Source organism: Triticum urartu, chromosome 7A (assembly GCF_056163025.1).
Source record: "Triticum urartu cultivar PI428250 chromosome 7A, HENAU_Tu73, whole genome shotgun sequence".
Lineage (NCBI taxonomy): Eukaryota > Viridiplantae > Streptophyta > Magnoliopsida > Poales > Poaceae > Triticum > Triticum urartu.
This window is the reverse complement of record NC_141879.1, coordinates 181800665-181824382: the sequence shown is the minus strand read 5'-3', so window position 1 is coordinate 181824382 and position 23718 is coordinate 181800665. Positions and strand designations below refer to the sequence as shown.

At 42.8% G+C, this 23718-nt stretch overlaps 1 protein-coding gene across 2 annotated transcripts; it reads right to left on the bottom strand.

Annotated features, from left to right (window-relative positions):
- Nucleotides 1-3715: 3715 nt before the first annotated feature.
- LOC125521045 (proline--tRNA ligase, cytoplasmic) lies at nt 3716-22962 on the bottom strand. Of its 2 annotated transcripts, none has more exons than XM_087535630.1 (12): nt 22460-22962; nt 21703-21797; nt 21116-21208; nt 20427-20543; nt 19149-19336; nt 18471-18537; nt 7509-7631; nt 7249-7428; nt 4911-5195; nt 4580-4798; nt 4388-4481; nt 3716-4266 (listed from the first exon to the last, which is right to left on the bottom strand). In XM_087535630.1, exons 2-12 carry the CDS (start codon nt 21745-21747, stop codon nt 4202-4204), a joined length of 1476 nt encoding a protein of 491 aa, XP_087391756.1. In that variant the 5' UTR covers nt 21748-21797; nt 22460-22962; the 3' UTR covers nt 3716-4201. The 2 variants fall into 2 exon arrangements, with proteins under 2 accessions (XP_087391756.1, XP_087391755.1); XM_087535629.1 differs by having other exon boundaries at nt 21703-21801; nt 22461-22959.
- Nucleotides 22963-23718: the final 756 nt, after the last annotated feature.

The window sequence follows — 23718 nt, the reverse complement described above, 5'->3', positions numbered from 1 at the left end:
GTTCTCTTGTTTTTTCACTTATCTTTCAAGTATTGTGTTGTTTGGGTTTGCTAGGTCTGCAAAATTGTGGCCACATCACTGTCAAAGTTATTTTCGATCGGGGTAAAGCTCGATGGTTTTGACACAGACCAATCATATGGTTTCAGTTTATCCTTTTTGAGAAAAATATGGCATTAGGTTTGACGGACCAGTCTTAGATTTTTTTGCAGTATGAGAGGGACTCTGATATGAAAATTCCCATTTTTAATTCAAACATGGCAAGTGCTCATTTTAGTTGGAAATAGATTGATGTGTTTCTGAATTTAATTGACTTCTTCATTTGAAAGTGGATATCATAACACCGAACCATTTTTAGACAAACTTATATTTTGCACCATATATTGTAATTTATCATGCCACGTGAAAAATGAACCCACTTGTGCTTCCAACGGTTTTGGTCAGGTTGCGAACCTCACTAGCATTGCTAGTTGCAATAAGTTATGGGCACATGATGTTAATATAAGTGTTTCTATAATTTCAGATCGATTAATTACAGAAACTAAAAGTGCATGTAAAAGTAGCTTGAAGAAGTTTGTTATGTAGGAAATTCTACAGGGGTTCATAAATTCACCAGTAAAATTTCTCAAAGCAGAGGTGACACATAAATATAAATATACGTATGTGTAATGGCCAATTAAACATTCATAACAAATCATAACGTACGTTGAGACTATGTTATAAAGGCAGCATGTCCATTATTCTACTAGACTAACACATACCTCATCAATAGCTAATACTCTACCGAAAGGTGTTTGAAATTCTCTTGAATTCACCTCAAGTTTTTTTGAATCGCAAACCGTAGAACAAATAATTGTAAAGGAAAATAACTGGGAACAAGTGAAACAACAATAAAATTAAAGAAAAAAATACTGAGTTCAACCAATTCCTACTCTTGGGAACATGAAATTATCTAGTAGATTTGATTCTCAAAGTGCCAGCATCATAGATGTGCACTAATCCATCCTTTCAAAGTATTTAAATGTTTTGCCTTGATTATCCGCTCCAACAGTACAACATCTTCCTTGAGCTTGAATTTCCAACAGGTAACAGTCTCGACTTCATTTCTGAAGACCTTGCCATTTATTTGGATCCCAAATGTTCCAACATCCTTGTATGAGACATCAATAGCAATTTTCCTTGGAAGTAGTTGGTGGGCTAGGAGTATATCATCAAAGTTAGAGATACCCATCTTTTTGCTTGGAATGATGTTGGTCCAACAATCTTGAGAGAAACAACAATCCCAGAAGAGATGCCTTGCACTTTCCTCAGATTTTTCATTATAGAAAACACATTCGTAAAATTCCAAGTGGAAAGTTTTCCTTCTTAAGAGATTCCCGATGTTGACTCTATCATGCAGGAGAAGCCAGAGGAAAATCTTGTGTCTTAGTTTGTTTGCACTTTTCCAAATCCATTTGAAGAAAATGTGCTCCTCCTCATTTGCACATAGGTTCTGATACATCTTAATTTAGGAGTATTTTTGTTCCCCCCATGACATTTGCAATGTCCTGTACCCAAAAGTTGTTGCGCTGATCAATCAGACCTTGAAGCTCAATGTACTGAAGAAAGGCTTGAGCTGACAGAGGTGTATGAAAAAATTGGGTTTGGTCATCAGATGTTATCCAGCTTGCAACAGTTTGGAATCATTTTTGACAAAAGAATGCAGCTTTGGATATTTATTAATCAAAGGTTGCCCTGGCCACCGGTCATGCCAAAGGAGTATGGTTTGTCCATTGCCAATTTTTCCATTCAGAATTTTGTCTGTACATGTTTAAAAGTTTCAGGTGGTTCTTCACCAACTTGAGCCCTCCATCCTAATACCAGAGAGGTCTATAGGTAATAGGTCTCCCAGATCAGGTTAACCGTTAACCCAAGGTAGATTTCCCCTGTTAAATAATCTATGCATATTTTCATCATGAGGCCTTTGTTATGCGGAGCAACATCCAGGATATCTAGTCTTCCTTGAAACCTTGCCTTACACACTTTTTTCTAAGAAATTAGTGCAAGTCTAGCATTGCCCTGACCAAATTTTCTCCATAGGAAGTGTCTTAAATACTTGTTGATGTGGCTCGTGATAGCCACTGGAAGAGCCAGGGTGCTCATGAAGAATATTTAGAGCTCAAAACACTAATTTGACGAGCCAAAGTCTACCATCATAGGATAGCATAGTGGAGCACCTTGCAAGTATTCTCTCAATTTGCTGGCAAATGGAAGTCTTCAATCTTAATTTTTTTTGCACTTAGAGGCATTCCCAAGTAAGTAAAAGGAAAACTCCCCTATTTGCATCCAAGAGCATTGAGAAGTTGAGTCAGAGTTACCTCAGTGACATTAATAGGTACCATAATTGACTTATGATAGTTAATCTTTAAACAAGTTTGAGAAGCATAGTGACCTAACAGACTGCTCACTCGCATTACTTTGCTTTGAATAGCAGGCAGAATGAGGATTGTGCCATCAACATATTGAATAACAGAAATCTGGATTTGCTTGATAGGGTAACGATGCTTGGATGATGTTTGCCTGCATTGCTCCATTACTGTTTGCAAAAGATCAGCAGCCAAAACAAAGGTCAGTGATGACAAAGGGTCCCTTGTCTTACACCTCTTTTGCAGTGAAATTGCTTTTAAGACACCCCATGTAACATAATTGAAGAACATCTTGAGCTGAAGATCATCTTAATCCACATAATCCATCCCACAAGCGCCTCCAATTTATACGTCGTCGAGTAGGGAGTCGTGGGCCTGGGCTTAGACCCACGATTGAGTCGCATTTGTGAACGACTCGCTAATTAATTAACATTTCCCAACAAAAGTAAAGCGCAAGCATAGGTCTGAGCTTGGCTCGATTCATGAAACACGATGCATGCACATGATGAGGTGGGCAGCGGCGTAGGAGGAGCACACGTGTACCACTCTTCTCAAGTTCCGAATGGCAAGTGGTAGAGCAGCCCATATAAAGAGGCCTCAACTCTCCTCAATTTGGGAGGTGGTACTAAACTTCACACCACTTGTCATGCACCTACATAGCCCTAAAAGATTGACCACGAATTATTGTCTTATATGGGCCAAGGCCCATCTATAATTCAACAGTGGCCACCGCCTATAATGGTGTGTGTCACTGAGCCGACCTTTATTATTATTATTATTATTATTATTTTGAGAAGATATTGCCTGGTTTTTTGTTTTCTCACCTTTCTGTGTTTTTCATCAATTTTAATAGTTTTTCTTTGGCTAGTTCCTGTGTTTTTGTTTTTTGTTTGTTTTATCTTTTCCCCTTTGTTCTTCTCTTTTTATTTTTTAGTTTTCACATGCTAATTCATGAATATGTTTAAAAGGATGATTTTTTAAAGACATTGAACTTTTTTTAAAAAAGAAATCACTATTATTTTTTTGAACTCATGAACATATTTTAATTAGTGAATAATTTTAAAGTTCATGAACATATTGTAAGTTTGTGAACATTTTAAATTTTCAATTTTTTCAAACTCATGTATGTTATTTGAAATCCACGGATATTTTTAAATTCACAGTCATTTTATAAAAATCCAAGATCTTTTTAAAGTACATAAACTTTTGATGTAATGAACTTCTTTAAGTAAAAAGTACGATAACCGTTTTTTTTTCTGAGCTAGCAGTGGAGCGACTGAAAAAAAACTAAGAGAACAAGTGAAATAGGGAGCCGAGCCAAGCCGAGAGCTTCATGTGCCGGCCCATGTGAGCCTTATAACAACAATTCCACGATTTCAGCGTGGAATGAGAGCTCTCAAGGGACTCATACAACCACCATCAACTGACACCGAGGCGGAAACATGGAAGGACTCCACAACAATGCACCTAACAACTTCACTCTTATCTCAGAACAATATTGTCTTCAGTAGCAGGCCAACACGATATATATGGATGAAAGAACATAACATAATTTAAACCCAAGGCAACATAGAAAAAAGAGTTAATCCTACAGGTGAAGAACGGCGCGGCGAAGCGCACATTAACCTCTAGTAATAAGCAACACCGCATGCTAAATATGTGTGCATGTGTGCGTGCGCGGGTGCGTGAAGTCCAAGATTGCAGGCCTATTCAAAATCAATGGGCTCTCCAAACGGCAAGGAATGGCAAAGAACCGCAGCATGGCAGGCGGTATCATGGCACACACGGAGAAGATTCAATCAATAGCTGCGGCCCCAAAACGACCAGGTCTTGGCGGGCTTTCCAGAAGCAAAGCACACAGTTCCTGAAAATTTCAGCGCAAAATACCACATGCAGACGATCAGAGCCACGAACATCAGCAAAACAGAAACCTAAAACGTAGCCCACCTGCACTGAAATTTCAGGAAATCTGATACCGTATATACCTTCTGGAAGATCTGGTTGATCGAATGGAGCACACAATGTTTTGGCAGAGCCGAGATTGCCTTCGGTCCGAGCCCTCACGTCCTTCTCAACCTCCTGCACCGAAGGCAAGAAATTGAGTGATAAACATGCTGAGGGGAAACCCTATTACAACGATGCAGAATATAATATACGTGGAGAAGGCCTTCACTTACCTCTTCATCGCACCATGGAGCCAAGATCAGCTTCTTGTCATTCAAAGCTGCTGTGAATTCGTCCCAAGTGTAGACGACTTCAATGCAAGCATCTCTCTTCTGCTTGGCTGTTTGAAACAAGCTATCTTGAATCCCATCCAGCAACACCTTTACATGCTCAACCAAATCGGTCGAAAGAATATCAACCTTTGCACCATTGTCTCGCCGTACGACGCGCACCTGAAAAGACAAAAGATTATGTGTTTGAATAACCCGCAGAATGGATGTTCATGACATGATGACAAATCTTTGTTAACTCTGTAAAAAACTGTATGCTGACAACTCCAGGTACCTGCTTGTTTGCCAGATCTTTCAGATCTATCTCGATTCTCAGGGGAACACCTTTCATTTCCCAGTGAGAATATTTCCATTCCAGAGAGTAGTTCTCACGAGTATCCAAGTCTGCGCGAATCCCAGCTTGGTTTAGAGTGCATACAATCGTCTCGCATGCTTCGTTAATAGCCGTCGTGTCCGCATCCTCTAATGGATCAGGAATAACTATGACCTGGATAGGTGCCACCCTTGGTGGCAGCACTAAGCCCTTGTCATCGCCATGGGTCATCACCATCACTCCAATCTGCAAGAAGACCATAAGTGCTGCATATTATTAGATATCTGAACATAATTTAGGTGGAACATTCGGATGGGATATTTCAGACACAAAATAATTGTACACATGCAATACATTTTCCGACAACATATAGAACACCCCACAATATTGCCAAGATTACCACATGGTTATTCACAGCCCGCTGAATTAGCACCAAAATTCTCAACTTGATGAGAAAATAAAACAGAACACTAACTACCAACTGTCCAGCTGCCACTACACAGAAGTGTCTAGTTAGTTACAATATCAAAAACAGTTGTCGTGAAAATTAAGAAAAATGGTTTCCCCCCGTTTTATATTATAAAGCAAACACCCGATACATCCAACTCGCTGGGGCCGCAGCACAGATAAGCCCAAAAGAAAAACAACAAGAAGAAAGAGAAATAAATGCCGACACGGCAGATCAACGAAGAAGGGAAGTCCGGTAACCGCTGCACCCTCCGAAGAAGTACCACCACGCTCCCAGCATCCCGAAGCGCCGCGCCCCAAGCAACATCCTCAAGAGGGAGTGCGACGATGCCGCCGCTGTTGCCCGAACAAGTTCTAGGGTTTCCCCCGGTACGCGAGGGATAGTGGGGAAGGGGTATACCCAATGCCCCTCAGGAAGGTCCGACGGCGCCCGCAGGCGTCATCGCATCGGTGCCGGCCAGGCCGACAGGGATTTCTCCCGATCCACAACCACCACCTCCACCTCAGGCATTTCGAAATGCACCACCTCCTCAGCCACCCACCAGCTTGTGCCACCATGATTACCGGACAACCCTCCCCGCTTCACTGGAGTTGTCAACACGAGGCTTGGAGAGGAAGATGAGACATCAGCCACGGGAGCGACCACAACTCGACCGGAAGGAGGGGACAGCCTCCACCGCCACAACGGAGCCGACCGGACGCGGCGACGAGGACTTGCCAGGCCTCGATGGCCCGGCCGGGCCCACATGGACCCGGACAGTCCTGTCACCACGCTGCAGCACGCCGGCCAACGAAGTCCTCACCGCCCGAGACCGCCACCACCAAGGAACTTCGCCGCCGAGCACCAAGCCACCGGCCCGCCCCAACCCAGATGGGCCCAAAAGGGCCCAGATCTGGGCTGGGCGGGCGCCGCCAGCCACAACGCCACCGCGCCGCCCACCGGCCGCACCGCCGCGTCGAGAGCCACCGGGCCCGCGGCACCACCACCGAGGGGCCGCACCGATGCAGACCGAGGAGCACCGCCGCAGGCCACCACCGTTCGAGCAGGAGGGAACCGCGTGCGGGGAAAGGGTAGGCCCGCCGCCGCCAGCACCACGCGGCCGAGGCCCGGTGGCGCTCGCTGGCGGCGGCGGGAGGAGGCAGGGGCGGGGGAGGGGCGTTCGAGAGGAGCGGCGAAGGGGCCCCCGGTCGCCCCACTCGGGGAGGCGACGCGGGGGTACGGGGAAGGGAAGGGAGGGGTAGGGGAGGGGTAGGGGAGCGGGCTCTGGCCGCGGCGGCGTCCCCGCGCCGCCGGCGGCGGCGAGGGAACCCTAGGAGCGGGGCGGTCGCGAGAGGGGAGCGGGCTCTCACGCGCGGCTTCGCACTGACTGGGTGTTCTTTTTTTTTCGTCGTGAAAATTACACCCAAATGTATACCAGCATTCCCCACCTTACCATTTCCTACTATTGATACGTGAATGCTTTGGCAGTGCTAAGAGGATACTTTTGAAAGAAAGTAGCTATGCATGTATAGAATCGACAGCATGTACTCCCTCTGTAAACTAATATAAAAGCGTTTAGATTACTAAAGTAGTGATCTAAACGCTCTTATATTAGTTTACGGAGTGAGTATGTCATAAATGCCATGTACCTATTTTGCCACCTGTTGTTCTTACAAAGTGATTTATAAACTAATCAAATAATTTACATCAACCAGCAAGATGTATAATCAGGTAAGTACATATGTATAATATATGAAAACCGTCATTGTCATTTCCAACACTTCAGCATTCAGAAGAAAGTAAAACAGAGAAAGAAATAGAAACCCATATCAAGTAGAGGGTAAGAATTACCGAGCGGGTGGTGTACGCCCAAGAATTCTGGCACACCAAGGACCTTTTGTTCTTCTCTTTCTTTTTTTGAGCGGGATCATTCTCATCCTCGAAAAAGATTTCAAACTTCTTTGCAAAGTTTTGACCAAGACAATTTGAAGTTGCGGCTTGTATACCACGGCCAGTGTTTGGAATGAAGGCCTGAAAATAAACATACAGCTTGCCTTCTTACTAGGACAGCTTTAAGAAAGCTAAATCTAGCAAAGTTCTCATATCAATACCTCAACACTAGCTGTATAAAGTCCACCAGCGAATTTTTCCATCTCACTTTTCCTCCCTTTGGACACTGAAACTGCTAAAAATTCTTCATATATCCTTCGGTAGAGTTCCAATATACGGAGAACCTGATAAAATTGTGAACATTGAAATTCCACATGTAGGTTGGCATAGAATCATTTTATCAAACACACCTTATAATGAACACAGCAATATTTCATTCATTCGAGTATGCCTTTGATACGCGAGGACTTGAGCAACTAGTTATTGGGAAAAATTACTTACATAAAAATAAGATTATTTGTGTTTGAGATATGAAAGAGTGACATCATATGAGTTTCAACTTTCCGGTGATGTAATTTAAACAGTGATATTTTTTTAATCCATAATAGACGTTTCGTATCGTATAGCTTCATACGCTAAACTAGGTCAGCTGCTGCGCTGCTTCAGACTAGCCATTTGTTGTAACATCCCAAATTTTCAATTTAGAATGTTATACACTACATCATCATGGCATATCATATTTATTTGCTTTTGGTTTTGATCCTAGAAATTTCACGTAACTCAAGGATCCATGGAGAGAGTTGGGGATTTCGTTATTTTCGTATTTGAGTTTTCTCAAATTTTGCGAATAGGATCATTTGATTTTAATTATTTTATCGTCAATTATTTCTATTACAAAAATATGAGAGAGGAAATAAAATGACTTTCCCAAAATAAAAAAATATTGAGGATTTAATAATAAAATCAAATAAGAATTTATTTCGGAGTTTTTCGTTATTTTATTTGAATTTAGGAAAAATGTGCGTTTTTCAAAATTGCATTTAGGCCCCAAATAAATGTTCACCTTGTGCGGCTTGATTTTAGAAGCCCGGGAAATTTTATTTCGGGATTTTTGAAGTCCGTTTAGTATTTCTTTTATTTGTTTTTCTACGCGGAATAACTAAAAAAATGCGAACCGACTTTGGGCCGTACCCGAGCGGGACTCCGCCCGGGGGCAGCCTTTAAATAGCCGCCGCCCGAGCCGCCACAGCCCACCAGAGCCGCCGCCAACCCTAACCCTAGCCGCGCCTCGATTCATGCGCCTGCCGCCGCCGACCCGCCTCCCGAGGTAAAAAAAAGAAGAGAGAAAAAAAGGGGTCGCGGTTTTATTTTTTTAGTTTCGGTTTTTTTAAAATAGATCGGTTTTTCCGGTTTATTTATTTAGCGAGCGTTCGTCCGTTCGTTCGTTCTAGCGAACGTTCGTCGTTTTTCTTTTTCTCGGATTAAATCCGCGATTTTTCTGATCGCGATTCCTGATCCGATTTTCGTTTTAGTATAACTTTTCGCTCGTTTATCGGAATCAGGCGATTCAAGCGCCTGGAGTTTCGTCTCGAAACCCTTTATCCGTTTAACCAACTTAAACAAGTTTTTGCCATTGTAAAAATTGCCCTAGATCCAGAATAGTAAACGAAGCTTGTTTCTTTTGCCGTTTGACTTTCGTTGCTTCGTTTGATTTGATTCTTTTTGCAAACCGGAGTTCTTAAGTTGAACCTTCTGGTTAGATCTCTTACTTGAGTTTTACCCGTGCATTAGATGAATACTTATTGTATGCTTGTTTGTTTGTCTGCGATAGAATACCCGGAGTGCGCCGCCTGTTACTTCGAATCTTTAGGTTTCGCGGATCATCAGCAAGACAAGTAACACTTTGATCATACCTCCTACTACCCAGTTTTATTGCATTAGATCAATCCTCAAACATTGCATGATTAGAATCTAATTAAACTGTGAGATGGGAAGTAGTTGAGGTAGTACCTATTACCTGTTGTATTATCAAACCTTTGGGAGTTACTTTTACGTTTGCTTACTATTGCCATGCTATGCTAGTAGACGTGGATTGGGTGAGTGATATCCATGACAGATGTGAGTTTGTTAATTAATGGTTTATCTAAGGTGGCAACTTAAACACACATCTGGGTGGATTGAGGTACCTGGGTATTCCAGGATTGCCTGTTTTTTTTATGGACCGCCACCCAGGCCCAAAGGGATCATGAGATTTTTCATACTAGAAACTTCCGTGTGCAGCCACAAGCTATTATGGGCTCTAGCATAGTTGATTAAGTCGTGCGAACTCTTACAGGGTAGACTAGCAGATGTAGGGGAAAGTAGGTGTAACGGTCTATCCATCGTAAGGTGCTAGCGCTTCTGAAAGACTATGTCTCGGTCATCCGTTTCTCAAACACCATGTAGTGCGAGAAACCAAACGGATGCGATCGAGTCTTGTGGGGAAAAGTGCGCAAACCTCTGCAGAGTGTATAAACTAATCATGGTTAGCCGTGTCCCCGGTTATGGACAGCTTGAGTATCTAGTACTTGGATTATCATGTGAATCTCAACATGTTACTCTAAAAATTAATTTTGTTGGGGTTTGTTTAATGATGATGCTTAATTGGGATTGAGGATGCTGTCAACCGTTCTCAATGTTTAACAACTACCATGATAGTTAAATAAAATTTATTCCTTTGCAGTAGGGAAAAATTGGCTTTTCGCAAAACAGTAACCATAGAGCTTTCCACCAGCCAAATATGCATATAGTATAGCTGTTTCATTCCATTACTCTCTATGTGTTACTTTGCCAGCATATTCCATGTGCTGACCCGTTTCGGGCTGCAACGTTAATGTTGCAGACTTTTCAGACGACGATTAAGGAGTTTTAGGTCGTGGTTCTATACTCAGTGATGCCGTTGGAGTTGATGGACTCACTTATCTTCCAAGCCTTCCGCTGTTATAGTTATTAGATGGCCTTAAGCCATATTTATTGTAATAAGTTCTTTATTGAGACACTCGATGTAATAAGTGTGTGATTGCTACTCTGTTATAAATCCTCCGAGTACTGTGTGGTGTCAGCATTACTGATCCAGGGATGACACCTGAGCACAGAGATCAGACTGTTTGAGGTCTGGTCGCTACAGAGATGGTATCAGATTATACGCTGACTGTAGGACACGACCACTAAGCTAAAGACCTAGATCACTATTCACTCTCTTCTCTTCTGACCTCTCATCTTTTCTACTCTTTAGGATGGCGGATGCAAGGAACAAGTTCACGCAACCGGATGACGATACACCCTTTGGACGTCACTTGAAGGAAGTCACTAGATACCTGAACATAGGAGTACCAAGCTTCACCGGAACCTACAACGCCACCTTACCTGAAGAAGAGCGCTGGATGATTCAAGTTCAAGTTTCAGGAAGGACGTTCATGCCAGTCACTGAGCCCATAGAGTTTTCTTTTGATGCACCAACTTGGAGTCTAGGAAAGAGCATGGCAGCTCACATCGCCATGGGACGCATTCGAGAAGTCTACCGCAATGATCTCAAGGATACTATCTACCAGATTTGTGGGCGCCGAGATGAACACTGGGAGATGATCAGCACCAGGAAGGATAGATCAGTTGCAACTTTTATCCAGGAGTTAAACCAGCACATTTGACGACAGGAGAACCAGATGTGCGCCGACATGATAGACCTGAAGAAGGCAAGGACAAGAATCAAGGAACTGGAGGAAGAACTCAAGGCTACACGTGAAGATTATGAAGAGGAAATAGAAGTATTAGTGGAGAAGAATGATGATCTGATCAAGAAGATCGGAATATTTATGGGAGGCCCTATACCAGTAGATGAAGACGAAGAACCCAAGGAGATTCTCCCGGAAGACTACATCATCATCGACGACACCGACTCGGATCCAGATGATAGCGATGATGACTATGTTGATGAAGCCGGAGCAGATATCATGGAGTCTGCAACCGAAGAATATTTTTAGTAGACCACCTCATCAGTAGTAGCAGTCCACCATGTAAATACAGTAGTCTGAAGCACTTTTGCGATAGTTAGATTGATTGTATGCCCTTGTTTGATTGAATGAAGTGAATTGTTTGCTTTTGCCTCATGTGCATATGGGTAGTGTTTTCTCTTTAGACCCCTCTATTCTAAATCTCATCTTTTCTAAACCCTCAGATGCCTCCGAGATGTGACCCCGGATTTACCTTTCCACCAGAGCTCACCCAGTTGATCCAGCAGCAGAACACATTGATGCAGTTGCTAGTCCAGAATCAGAATCAGGGGAACAACAACAACAAACCACCACCACCTGTTGATCACTTAGCCCGTTTTCTTAGACTGAATCCGCCGGTGTTTTCCAGTAGCACCGAGCCGATAGTAGAAGAAGATTGGCTCCGCAAGACAGCTAGAGAGTTGACCACAGCAGGATGCACAGATGCGGAGAAGGTAAAGTTTGCCGCACATCAGCTTTAAGGACCCGCAGCATCATGGTGGGAGAATTTCACAGCCACTTTCCCTGTCGACACTGTCACTTGGGACCAGTTTCAGCAGGCTTTTAGAATTGCCCATGTTTCAGCAGGAGCTATGGCCATGAAGAAGCGTGAGTTTCACAACTTGCGTCAGGGAGGACGGACAGTTGGCCAGTATGTGGAGGACTTTAGTAAATTAGCACGTTATGCCCAAGATGACGTTGCTACGGATGCAGCTAAGCAGGAGAAGTTTCTGGAAGGACTGAATGATGAGTTGAGCATGCAGTTGATGGTAGCAACCTTCAACAACTACCAGGAGTTGGTAGACTGTGCTCTTATGATTGAAGGCAAGCAGCAGCAAATTGAGAACTGCAAGAGGAAGTACAATTCTGCAGCCCAACAGAAGCCACGTTTTACCCCTAGACCGGGAGGACATTTTCAGCATACCCATGGAGGAGGTAGCTCGCACAATCACAACGGCGCCAAGAATGATAATGGCAATGGAGGAAGCAACGGCCAGAACCGTACCAACCCATCAACCCCAGCCAAGAAGGACCTGAGCCAAGTCACTTGCTTTAAGTGCCAGAAGACCGGACATTATGCCAATGAATGTCCTGAAGACCAGAATGGCAATGGAAGCTCTGGGAAGAAGCCGAACCCTTTCAACAGGGGACAGGTGAACCACGTTAACGTGGAGGAGGTTGAAGAGCAGCCAGATACCGTAATCGGTAAGTTTTTGGTTAAGTCAATTACTGCACTCGTTCTTTTTGATACTGGTGCATCGCATTCATACATATCAAGGGGATTTGTGGATAAGTATAACCTGCCCACTAAGGTTCTTAGAACACCTATGCTAGTAAGCTCACCAGGAGCGGAGTATATGGCCAGTCAAGGATGTTTTCAAGTGCCATTGAGTATTGGTAGGCATGTGTTTCCCTTAGATTTAATCATTTTGGAATCACAAGGATTGGATGTAATTCTGGGTATGGATTGGCTATCGATGTACGGAGGAAACATTGATTGCGCCAGTAAGACAATTTTGCTTACTACCCCAGAAGGGAGAAGGATCAAGTATGTATCCCGACATGTGCCAAAAGGGACTCAAGTAAATTGTTTAACAGGAGTTGTGCAGGAGGAGGTACCAGTGGTAATGGATTTCCCTGAAGTATTTTCAGAAGAGTTGCCAGGCATGCCACCGGATAGAGATATTGAGTTTTTGATTGAGCTATTGCCAGGCACAGGGCCAATATCAAAGAGACCATACAGGATGCCTGCAAAGGATTTGATGAAAATTAAGAAGCAAATTAAGGAGTTATTGGATAAAGGATACATTCGCCCAATTTCGTCGCCTTGGGGATCACCAGTACTTCTAGTGGAGAAAAAGGATGGATCGTTAAGGATGGTTGTTGATTATCGAAGATTGAATGAAGTAACGATCAAGAACAAGTACCCACTACCAATGATCAATGATCTGTTTCATCGATTGCAAGGAGCTAAGGTATTTTCCAAGATCAATCTGCGATCAGGATACCACCAGTTGAAGATTCGAGAACAGGATATACCTAAGACAGCTTTTACCACCAGGTATGGGCTATACGAGTATACCGTTATATCATTTGGTCTGACTAACGCACCTGCCTATTTTATGAACATGATGAACAAAGTGTTTATGGAGTTCTTGGATAAGTTCATCGTGGTGTTCATTGATGATATTCTGGTTTACTCGAAAAGTGAAGAGGAGCATAAGGAGCATTTGCGATTGGTACTTGAGAAGCTCAGAGAACATCAGTTGTATGCCAAGTTCAGCAAATATGAGTTTTGGTTGAAGGAAGTAGGATTCCTCGGACACGTTATATCCGGAGAAGGTATATCTGTAGATCCCACTAAAGTTGATACCGTGACCAAGTGGGAAGCACCAACCACAGTTGGAGAGATCCGGAGTTTCCTTGGACTCGCAGGATACTACCGGAGATTCATTGAGAATTTCTCAAAGATTGCGAAGCCTATGACGGAGTTGTTGAAAAAGGATACCAAGTTCATATGGACTGAGGAGTGTGAGGCTAGTTTCCAGGAGTTGAAGAAACGCTTGGTTACTTCACCCGTGTTGATTTTGTCAGACCAGACCAAGGATTATGAGGTGTACTGCGACACTTCACGTCGAGGACTTGGAGCAGTGCTTATGCAGGAAGGGAGAGTTGTTTCATATGCCTCAAGACAGCTTAAACCTCACGAGTTGAATTATGCTACACATGATTTGGAGTTAGCAGCCGTAGTGCATGCACTGAAGACTTGGAGATATTTCCTCATTGGGAATCATTGTGAGGTGTACACGGATCACAAGAGTTTGAAATACATTTTCACGCAGAAGGAGTTAAACCTCAGACAAAGGAGACGGTTGGAGCTCATCAAGGATTATGATATGAGATTGCATTATCATCCCGGAAAGGCTAACGTAGTAGCTGACGCATTAAGCCGTAAGAGCCACGTCAACACCCTAATGACGGGAGAATTACCAAGGGAGTTAGTCGAAAATCTTCGAGAGTTATGTTTGGAAATAGTTCCGAGAGGCTATGTAGCAGCATTGGAGATTCAGTCAACTTTGATGGATAGAATCAGAGAAGCTCAGAAGACTGACAAGGAGATTGCCTCTATAAAGGAGAAAATGAGCGAAGGAAAGGCTAAAGGATTTCGTGAGGATGAGCACGACACCCTATGGTTTGAAGACCGTGTTTATGTGCGCAATGACCTGGAGATCAGGAAGTTGATTCTGCAAGAGGCACACGATTCACCGTATTTGATTCACCCAGGAAATACCAAGATGTATTTGGATTTGAAGGAGATTTTCTGGTGGATCGGAATAAAGAAAGATATTGCGGAGTATGTAGCAGTTTGTGATGTATGTCAGAGAGTAAAGGCAGAGCATCAGAAGCCAGCAGGATTGCTACAGCCATTGCTGATACCCGAATGGAAGTGGGATAAGTTAGGCATGGATTTTATCACGGGATTACCCAGGACTCGTTCATGCTATGACTCGATTTGGGTTGTAGTTGATCGGTTGATGAAAGTAGCTCATTTCATTCCGGTAAAGACCACTTACACCAGTGCTAAGTTGGCAAAGATATACATGACCAGGATTGTATGCTTACATGGAGTTCCGAGGAGTATAGTATCAGATAGAGGAACCCAGTTTACCTCAAAGTTCTGGAATCAGTTGCACGAAACTTTGGGTACCAGGCTAGAGTTCAGCACAACTTTTCATCGACAGACAGATGGACAGACCGAGAGAGTCAATCAGATTTTGGAGGACATGCTGAGAGCTTGTGCGCTAGATTATGGATCTAGTTGGGACGAGAATTTGCCGTATGCAGAGTTCTCTTACAACAACAGCTATCAATCCAGTTTAAAGATGGCCCCTTTCGAAGCCTTGTACGGAAGGAGGTGCAGGACACCCTTGACATGGGATGAAGTTGGAGACCACCAGTTGTTTGGACCTGACTTGATTAAGGAGTCTGAACAGAAGGTGAAATTGATTCGCGATAGGCTCAAGATAGCCCAGTCTAGATAGAAGAGTTATGTACATTCTAAACGCAAGAAGACAGTTTACGAAGTTGGAGATAGAGCTTATCTTCGAGTATCCCCACTTCGGGGAACAAAGCGCTTTGGTGTTAAAGGAAAGTTAGCGCCACGATTTGTAGGATCATACCGAGTATTGGAACGTATGGGAGAAGTGGCCTACAAGTTGGAATTGCCTGAAGGATTGTCAGGAGTTCATGATGTGTTCCACGTTTCTCAGTTGAAGAAGTGCCACACGGAGATGGCTGACATACCCTTGAGAGACACAGTGTCATTGGAAGCAATTCAGTTGGATAACGATTTGACCTATGAGGAGAAACCAGTTAAGATTCTAGAGTATGCCAGTCGAGTCACCCGCAACAAGGTTATCAAGTTTTGCAAGGTTCAATGAAGCCACCACACGAAGGATGAAGCCACCTGGAAGCGAGAGGAAGATTTGCTCAAGGACCACCCTCACCTATTTTCTACCCAACCCGAATCTCGAGGGCAAGATTCATCTTAAGGAGGGTAGGTTTGTAACATTCCAAATTTTCAATTTAGAATGTTATACACTAGATCAGCATGGCATATCATATTTATTTGCTTTTGGTTTTGATCCTAGAAATTCCACGCAACTCAAGGACCCACGGAGAGAGTTGGGGATTTCGTTATTTTCATATTTGAGTTTTCTCAAATTTTGCGAATAGGATCATTTGATTTTAATTATTTTATCGTCAATTATTTCTATTACAAAAATATGAGAGAGGAAATAAAATGACTTTCCCAAAATAAAGAAATATTGAGGATTTAATAATAAAATCAAATAAGAATTTATTTCGGAGTTTTTCGTTATTTTATTTGAATTTAGGAAAAATGTGCGTTTTTCAAAATTGCATTTAGGCCCCAAATAAATGTTCACCTTGTGCGGCTTGATTTTAGAAGCCCGGGAAATTTTATTTCGGGATTTTTGAAGTCCGTTTAGTATTTCTTTTATTTGTTTTTCTACGCGGAATAACTAAAAAAATGCGAACCGACTTTGGGCCGTACCCGAGCGGGACTCCGCCCGGGGGCAGCCTTTAAATAGCCGCCGCCCGAGCCGCCACAGCCCACCAGAGCCGCCGCCAACCCTAACCCTAGCCGCGCCTCGATTCATGCGCCTGCCGCCGCCGACCCGCCTCCCGAGGTAAAAAAAAGAAGAGAGAAAAAAAGGGGTCGCGGTTTTATTTTTTTAGTTTCGGTTTTTTTAAAATAGATCGGTTTTTCCGGTTTATTTATTTAGCGAGCGTTCGTCCGTTCGTTCGTTCTAGCGAACGTTCGTCGTTTTTCTTTTTCTCGGATTAAATCCGCGATTTTTCTGATCGCGATTCCTGATCCGATTTTCGTTTTAGTATAACTTTTCGCTCGTTTATCGGAATCAGGCGATTCAAGCGCCTGGAGTTTCGTCTCGAAACCCTTTATCCGTTTAACCAACTTAAACAAGTTTTTGCCATTGTAAAAATTGCCCTAGATCCAGAATAGTAAACGAAGCTTGTTTCTTTTGCCGTTTGACTTTCGTTGCTTCGTTTGATTTGATTCTTTTTGCAAACCGGAGTTCTTAAGTTGAACCTTCTGGTTAGATCTCTTACTTGAGTTTTACCCGTGCATTAGATGAATACTTATTGTATGCTTGTTTGTTTGTCTGCGATAGAATACCCGGAGTGCGCCGCCTGTTACTTCGAATCTTTAGGTTTCGCGGATCATCAGCAAGACAAGTAACACTTTGATCATACCTCCTACTACCCAGTTTTATTGCATTAGATCAATCCTCAAACATTGCATGATTAGAATCTAATTAAACTGTGAGATGGGAAGTAGTTGAGGTAGTACCTATTACCTGTTGTATTATCAAACCTTTGGGAGTTACTTTTACGTTTGCTTACTATTGCCATGCTATGCTAGTAGACGTGGATTGGGTGAGTGATATCCATGACAGATGTGAGTTTGTTAATTAATGGTTTATCTAAGGTGGCAACTTAAACACACATCTGGGTGGATTGAGGTACCTGGGTATTCCAGGATTGCCTGTTTTTTTTATGGACCGCCACCCAGGCCCAAAGGGATCATGAGATTTTTCATACTAGAAACTTCCGTGTGCAGCCACAAGCTATTATGGGCTCTAGCATAGTTGATTAAGTCGTGCGAACTCTTACAGGGTAGACTAGCAGATGTAGGGGAAAGTAGGTGTAACGGTCTATCCATCGTAAGGTGCTAGCGCTTCTGAAAGACTATGTCTCGGTCATCCGTTTCTCAAACACCATGTAGTGCGAGAAACCAAACGGATGCGATCGAGTCTTGTGGGGAAAAGTGCGCAAACCTCTGCAGAGTGTATAAACTAATCATGGTTAGCCGTGTCCCCGGTTATGGACAGCTTGAGTATCTAGTACTTGGATTATCATGTGAATCTCAACATGTTACTCTAAAAATTAATTTTGTTGGGGTTTGTTTAATGATGATGCTTAATTGGGATTGAGGATGCTGTCAACCGTTCTCAATGTTTAACAACTACCATGATAGTTAAATAAAATTTATTCCTTTGCAGTAGGGAAAAATTGGCTTTTCGCAAAACAGTAACCATAGAGCTTTCCACCAGCCAAATATGCATATAGTATAGCTGTTTCATTCCATTACTCTCTATGTGTTACTTTGCCAGCATATTCCATGTGCTGACCCGTTTCGGGCTGCAACGTTAATGTTGCAGACTTTTCAGACGACGATTAAGGAGTTTTAGGTCGTGGTTCTATACTCAGTGATGCCGTTGGAGTTGATGGACTCACTTATCTTCCAAGCCTTCCGCTGTTATAGTTATTAGATGGCCTTAAGCCATATTTATTGTAATAAGTTCTTTATTGAGACACTCGATGTAATAAGTGTGTGATTGCTACTCTGTTATAAATCCTCCGAGTACTGTGTGGTGTCAGCATTACTGATCCAGGGATGACACCTGAGCACAGAGATCAGACTGTTTGAGGTCTGGTCGCTACATTTGTTCCCTTCATAATTCATATTGGGTTAAAACCAACCCAGTAAACCAGCGCTAGTTCATAACAAACCAATATTAAAACAGTACATAAATAAGTAGTTAATACCTCTTCATCTGACTCCTCTTTAGTTGCAAAAACTGTATGCCCTTCTTGCCAAAGAAATTCGCGGCTCCTGAGTAGAACAGTTGCAGAATGTTAGAGAATTTTATGTAGGTAAGAAAAGTCCGAATGGATGCAGCCATCATCATGCGCCTTTGCAGAAACATAAGGTGCATGGAATTTGCATTATTTCACTATATTGAAGATTTTTTTAAAATTGTCATAGTTCTTGAGTTAGCGAGCATCAGATGGCTATTGTAGCAGAACAGTATGATTGGTGGTTGTAGATACCATATAAGGTTGGAATTATAGAGTAACCGGGCTGAAACAATTCTGTGAAAGTCCAAGTTGTACGAGTCTTATTTACCAATCTTCCTTTGGTCCTTTCGTTCAAAATGTTGACATTCGAGAAAACAGAGTTGGCAACAAAGTATTTGCTAGAGAGCTATTCTATGATTCAAAGAAACAGATGTCCCTGGCCCTAGTACTCCGGCAACTAATATTTCAGCAGCCACTTTGCTACTGTATTTATTTCATTCGCACATAAATGAATATTTTGCATTCACTATTACTAGTAATAACTAAAAAGACAATAATGGCAATCTTGTAGGCACTACAGAAGATAAGCAGAATGGGAGAAGTGCACAAACGTAATAGGCCACCAGGCACCAAACAAGGAGCTACCTTATTAAAGGAATTGGATTGCTACACTCCCATCGAACAACGCTGCACCACTGGTTGCATCTCAAAGGTAAGTTCCGATGGCTTCTTATCCATTTAGCGAAGTATGGATACATGGCCGTCTCACTCGTGGGACGGATTGCAATAGGAGCTTCCAGCTCAGAATTTCCTGTTTTAGTAACCCATGCCACCTGGAAAACAAATTAATGGTTTACTTAGTACTTACCTTTTTACATAACTGACCAAAGGGCAATAAGAGAATGGATAAAGCATCAAATAGAAGCTTAATAAAAATATGACACGGCTTTTTAGGATCATCGCACACATTTAATTAAAGAAATAACATATTTATGAAGCACTGATGGACTAAAAGCCGCACGCAAAATGTTAAAAAAAAATGACAGCTGCCAACAATCACAGGCTTGCAGCCACTGATTTACACAATCTTATTGGTCTGACTGAACTCTGCTGGAAGTTCCTTGAGAGGCAGTGACACGTGTTGCAAACAAGCCTCATAGTCAGCACCAAACTAGTTTGGAGTTTTGACAGCTTGACAGGACACATTCTTCATTAATCATCCATTCAAGGTCTTCTATAAAGGGATATTATCGAGTTCGTTGAATTTAAATTGTCTTTACAACAGCAACGTTTCCTAAGTACAACAGCTTCATAAGGAATAAGGTGCTCAGGGAGTTTCTTCATGAGACTTGTGCACCAAATTTCACAAATAAATATGAGCGGTTCAGGTCCAGTTACCTCACATTTAACCAAAAGAAGAAAGAAAGAAAAAGGGGAGTGCCTAGAACTCATCTAGATGAGATATAATTTGGTCTCATTCATCTGAAAACAAAAACAAATAGAAATAGTACCTACAAACCACGTCAGCACACACGCATCTTATAGTATCAATCCAATGGCTATAAAAGTGAATGAGACATAACTAAACTCAGCTAGATGAGTTCTAGCAAAGCCGAAGAAAAAGGAAACAGTGGCATCCTTCAGATGATTCATAAAGCTCTGGTTTTCTGGTACCCCTTAGAAATTCTATTTGAACCAAACACTTCTTGTGGACAGTGTCCACACCAAAAGAAGAAGAAAAAAACGATTTAACTTTCCAGCATCATGTATGCATCATTTCATACAGATTATTTTTCTTTCAGTTGTTAATCGTACAAATGAAGTCACTTCAATGTTGGATATGCGAGTAGCACAAAGTCACTTCAAATGAAGTCACTGGCAAAATACAGAACTGAATGTAAGGGACGAGAGAGAAAAGCACACCTCAGGAGCAAAGCCCTCAAAGTGGTCCTTCTTCTTCTGCACAACATTCTCAGTAACGAACAAAGGGAAATAATAAGATTTCAACTTCAGTTTTTTTATTTCTGCATCAAAGAATTCCTGCACAAAAATTACATATCGGTTATTAAAAGAAACGGGGCTATAATAATAATGTCAATGTCACTTGATAAGATAAAATAATATGAAACAAACAATGAGGATTCCGGTGCAGCCAACGATATAAATCTACATAATTCAGAGTTAGAAGGTACTGATGAGAGAGGCTGATGCAACAAAAGTTGAATACAATACAGCCATAGACTGACGAAGAGAAGTGAAACTTATATTCCTAATGCTGAAATAAATATGGTATCACATATCTAAGTGCGTAAGGGGGATTGTAGCTCAGCATATCAAATGTCGATAAGTTAACTGGACAAATTAAGTTCAAATTATCACCATAATAATGATTAAAAAGAAAGAAGACAAGGCATATGCTTGACAAATCAAGCTTCAGATGGCAGTAAAAATAAGTCTCTACATATAGAGATGCCTTTCTTTCATCACCACAGAAAATGACATTTACAAAACTTGCAACAAAGCATATTTGTATTTAATTGCAAAGAAGGGAAAATACTAACAGTCCATAAAAAAACATCTCAATTAACTGAATTTCATAGCATAAAACTCACTTTCAGCAATTCCCAGATCTCCATCGCCCACGGCCTCAAAATATAACAGCCAGAGATGTCATGATACTCAATAATTTCACTGTTAACAACAACCTGCACAAAGAAACAACAAAGCTTCAGATAAGACCCCCCCTAGCAAGAACGGGATATTATCTGAATTTTGGTATCTGGAATCATCCAACTAGTGCACAGCAAATCAAGTTTTCCTTTTCTCTTTCGAGAAAACGAACTAAATGAGAAAATGAGTATTAAACCAAGAATAATTCAGAGAGCACGACTGCACCAACATCAAGGCGACAGGTGAACCAATGTAATATGTCGCATTCAAGAGGAAAAACTGTAACAAAACACCAAAAAAGCAAGTGAACCAATCTCGGTAGTATTTGTTGACGAAGTCACAAATTTTAAGCTATCGACCATAACAGATATTAACGGAGCCTTAATCATATCAAATCTTGTCCGGGGCTTCTTTCAGCGCCTTAATCATGGCCCCTATATTACACTTCACTTTCGCTTTGTATTAAGCCCAAATCGACTTGGCAAGCCTCACCAAGACGGCAAGGGCCAAAGAAGGTAAGAAAACACACCTCGGAGTACCATTCTCCGAAGTTATCATCCTTCTTGAACACCATCGTCCCCAGTTTGCTAGTGGATATGGATGGATCCTGAGATGCTGCTGCTGCTGCACGGGATGAAATACAAATGTCAACTAAGTTGGCTCAGAAGACAGAAGAATTCACGAAGAACCGGGGAAACATGTGTAGTATATGTAGTGACGGCGACTCGATTATGAAAAATTGCAAAGTACTTCACCATCATGTTCGTTTGGACTTTGTGCAGACCCAAAATATCCATCCTAAATTCCTAATAATATTTGTAGTAACTATCTTGAAGGCTGCTTGTTAAAAAGAACAGAATAATACTCGGGACAAAGATCGTCAGTGCAAGTTTTCTCCTAGAGCTTGTTTGCATTGACAAAATACTGTAAGCTTATGATGACCAGCAACTGGTCAGCTTTTCATCCCCTACCCCTATGCTTACTACTCCGAATGTAAGCTCCTCTCAACACCAGCTCGGGAGTAGTTACTAGTACTGATGATGACATGATGTAAGCTCCTCTCAACACCAGCTGTATTACATATGTTCTAGTCCAGTTACTCTGCATGCTCTGTTTCTACAACTATGATTACGAAGAAAACCTAATACGCCGAATTGTTTCGGTTCAGTTCTTCCGCTTAAAAAGCTCAACGAAAAGGAGCAGAAAGACAAAGAATAGCACCGGTCCAACGACCAAAATAGCAGAAAACACGGTGATTTGACGGCATAAAGCCAAGTAATCCGCACCTCGATCGTCGGCGCTCGGACACGTAGCGGCTGGGGAGGTGGAGAGTGGAGACAGGGCGTTGCTGCTGATTCAGGGTGGAAGGGGGCGGAGGATGCTGCAGGGCAGAGCGCGAAGCATATATCGCCCCGCTTCCGTGTCCGCTACTGAACCGAAATAGGAATAAGAAATCGGAACGGTTGGTGGTGGAAAGAAAGAAAGAAAGAAGGAAAGAAGACTAAATAATTCCTGTCAGGAGACCAGGAGAGTCAAGACTCAAAGAGGCAGTAGGCGGCGCCGCCACCTCATCGGTGGACGTACGGTGACGTCTCCACGCAGAGGAGTGGAGATCGATGCGATGCCATGCGAGAGACCGGCGAGGGAGTCAGGGTGCGAGGGGATTTCGACGGGTCCCACTCCCTCCCATGCCATCGAGGTGGTGACCGGCGGGGAACATGGCGTCGACGGGGAGCGGGGCGGGGGCGTGCTCGTCTGCGATCCCCGATCCCGTGGCTTGATCGATAGCCCGGGAGGTCGGTCGGTCGATGCGATCCATCACCATGCATGGCTGTGGTCTGGTCGGTAACATTCTCTACGCTGCCGCCTGTGCCGACGAGTGAACCTGGGTCACCTCCACAGCGCCTCCCGATCGCCACAGCGCCAATCACGGAAACCGTCACGCAAGGGACGTACGGACCAGCATTACCCTACTTGTCCGGCCTCTTTCTTCTTGGCAAGATAGATGGTGTTGGCAGATCTGGTAAATATCGGTCGTCGCTCCTAGGGCATATTTGGTTGCCTGCATGAGGCCCAACTAGACCCGCGCGGGAAGGAAACAGGCTGTTTGGTTGGCTGCATATATTGTTGGGCCTGCATAGCATGAAATTAAAGCACCTCTGGACCTGCCTCGCTGGAAATACTTAGATCGGCAGTTTCTTGCGAGCAAGGCCGAGGCAAATGCAAACGAGCGGGCCCTTGCATGAGTGGATAAGGAAGGGATGCGAGGTGATTACCTGAGGTCTTCTTCAACCTCCAGTAAGCTTCTCTCTAATCTTCTCTCTTCCTTGTCCCTTTGTACACAACGGTGCTCCGATTTGAGATAAGCTCTACACGAAAAAGATGCACCTCGATGCTACGGTTCTATTCAAGCGATCGGTTGGTAGTTTCGTCGGCTGGAAATTCTTTATTTCGTGTTCCCGTTTGGAGCTATTCTAGACGAATTTTGTCATATTCATCGCACACGATCGATCGTTTGAAATTTCCTTTGACCAGCAGCCTAATC

What these genes read in the sequence shown, in the direction of transcription:
- LOC125521045 (XM_087535630.1), bottom strand. Translation starts at nt 21,747, where the DNA reads ATGGTGTTCAAGAAGGATGATAACTTCGGAGAATGGTACTCCGAG. An exon ending in TCGGAGAATGGTACTCCGAG is followed by an intron (nt 21,209 to 21,702) that starts GTGTGTTTTCTT and finishes TTCTTTGTGCAG; the next exon opens with GTTGTTGTTAACAGTGAAAT. An exon ending in TCAACCAGATCTTCCAGAAG is followed by an intron (nt 4,267 to 4,387) that starts GTATATACGGTA and finishes TGAAATTTTCAG; the next exon opens with GAACTGTGTGCTTTGCTTCT.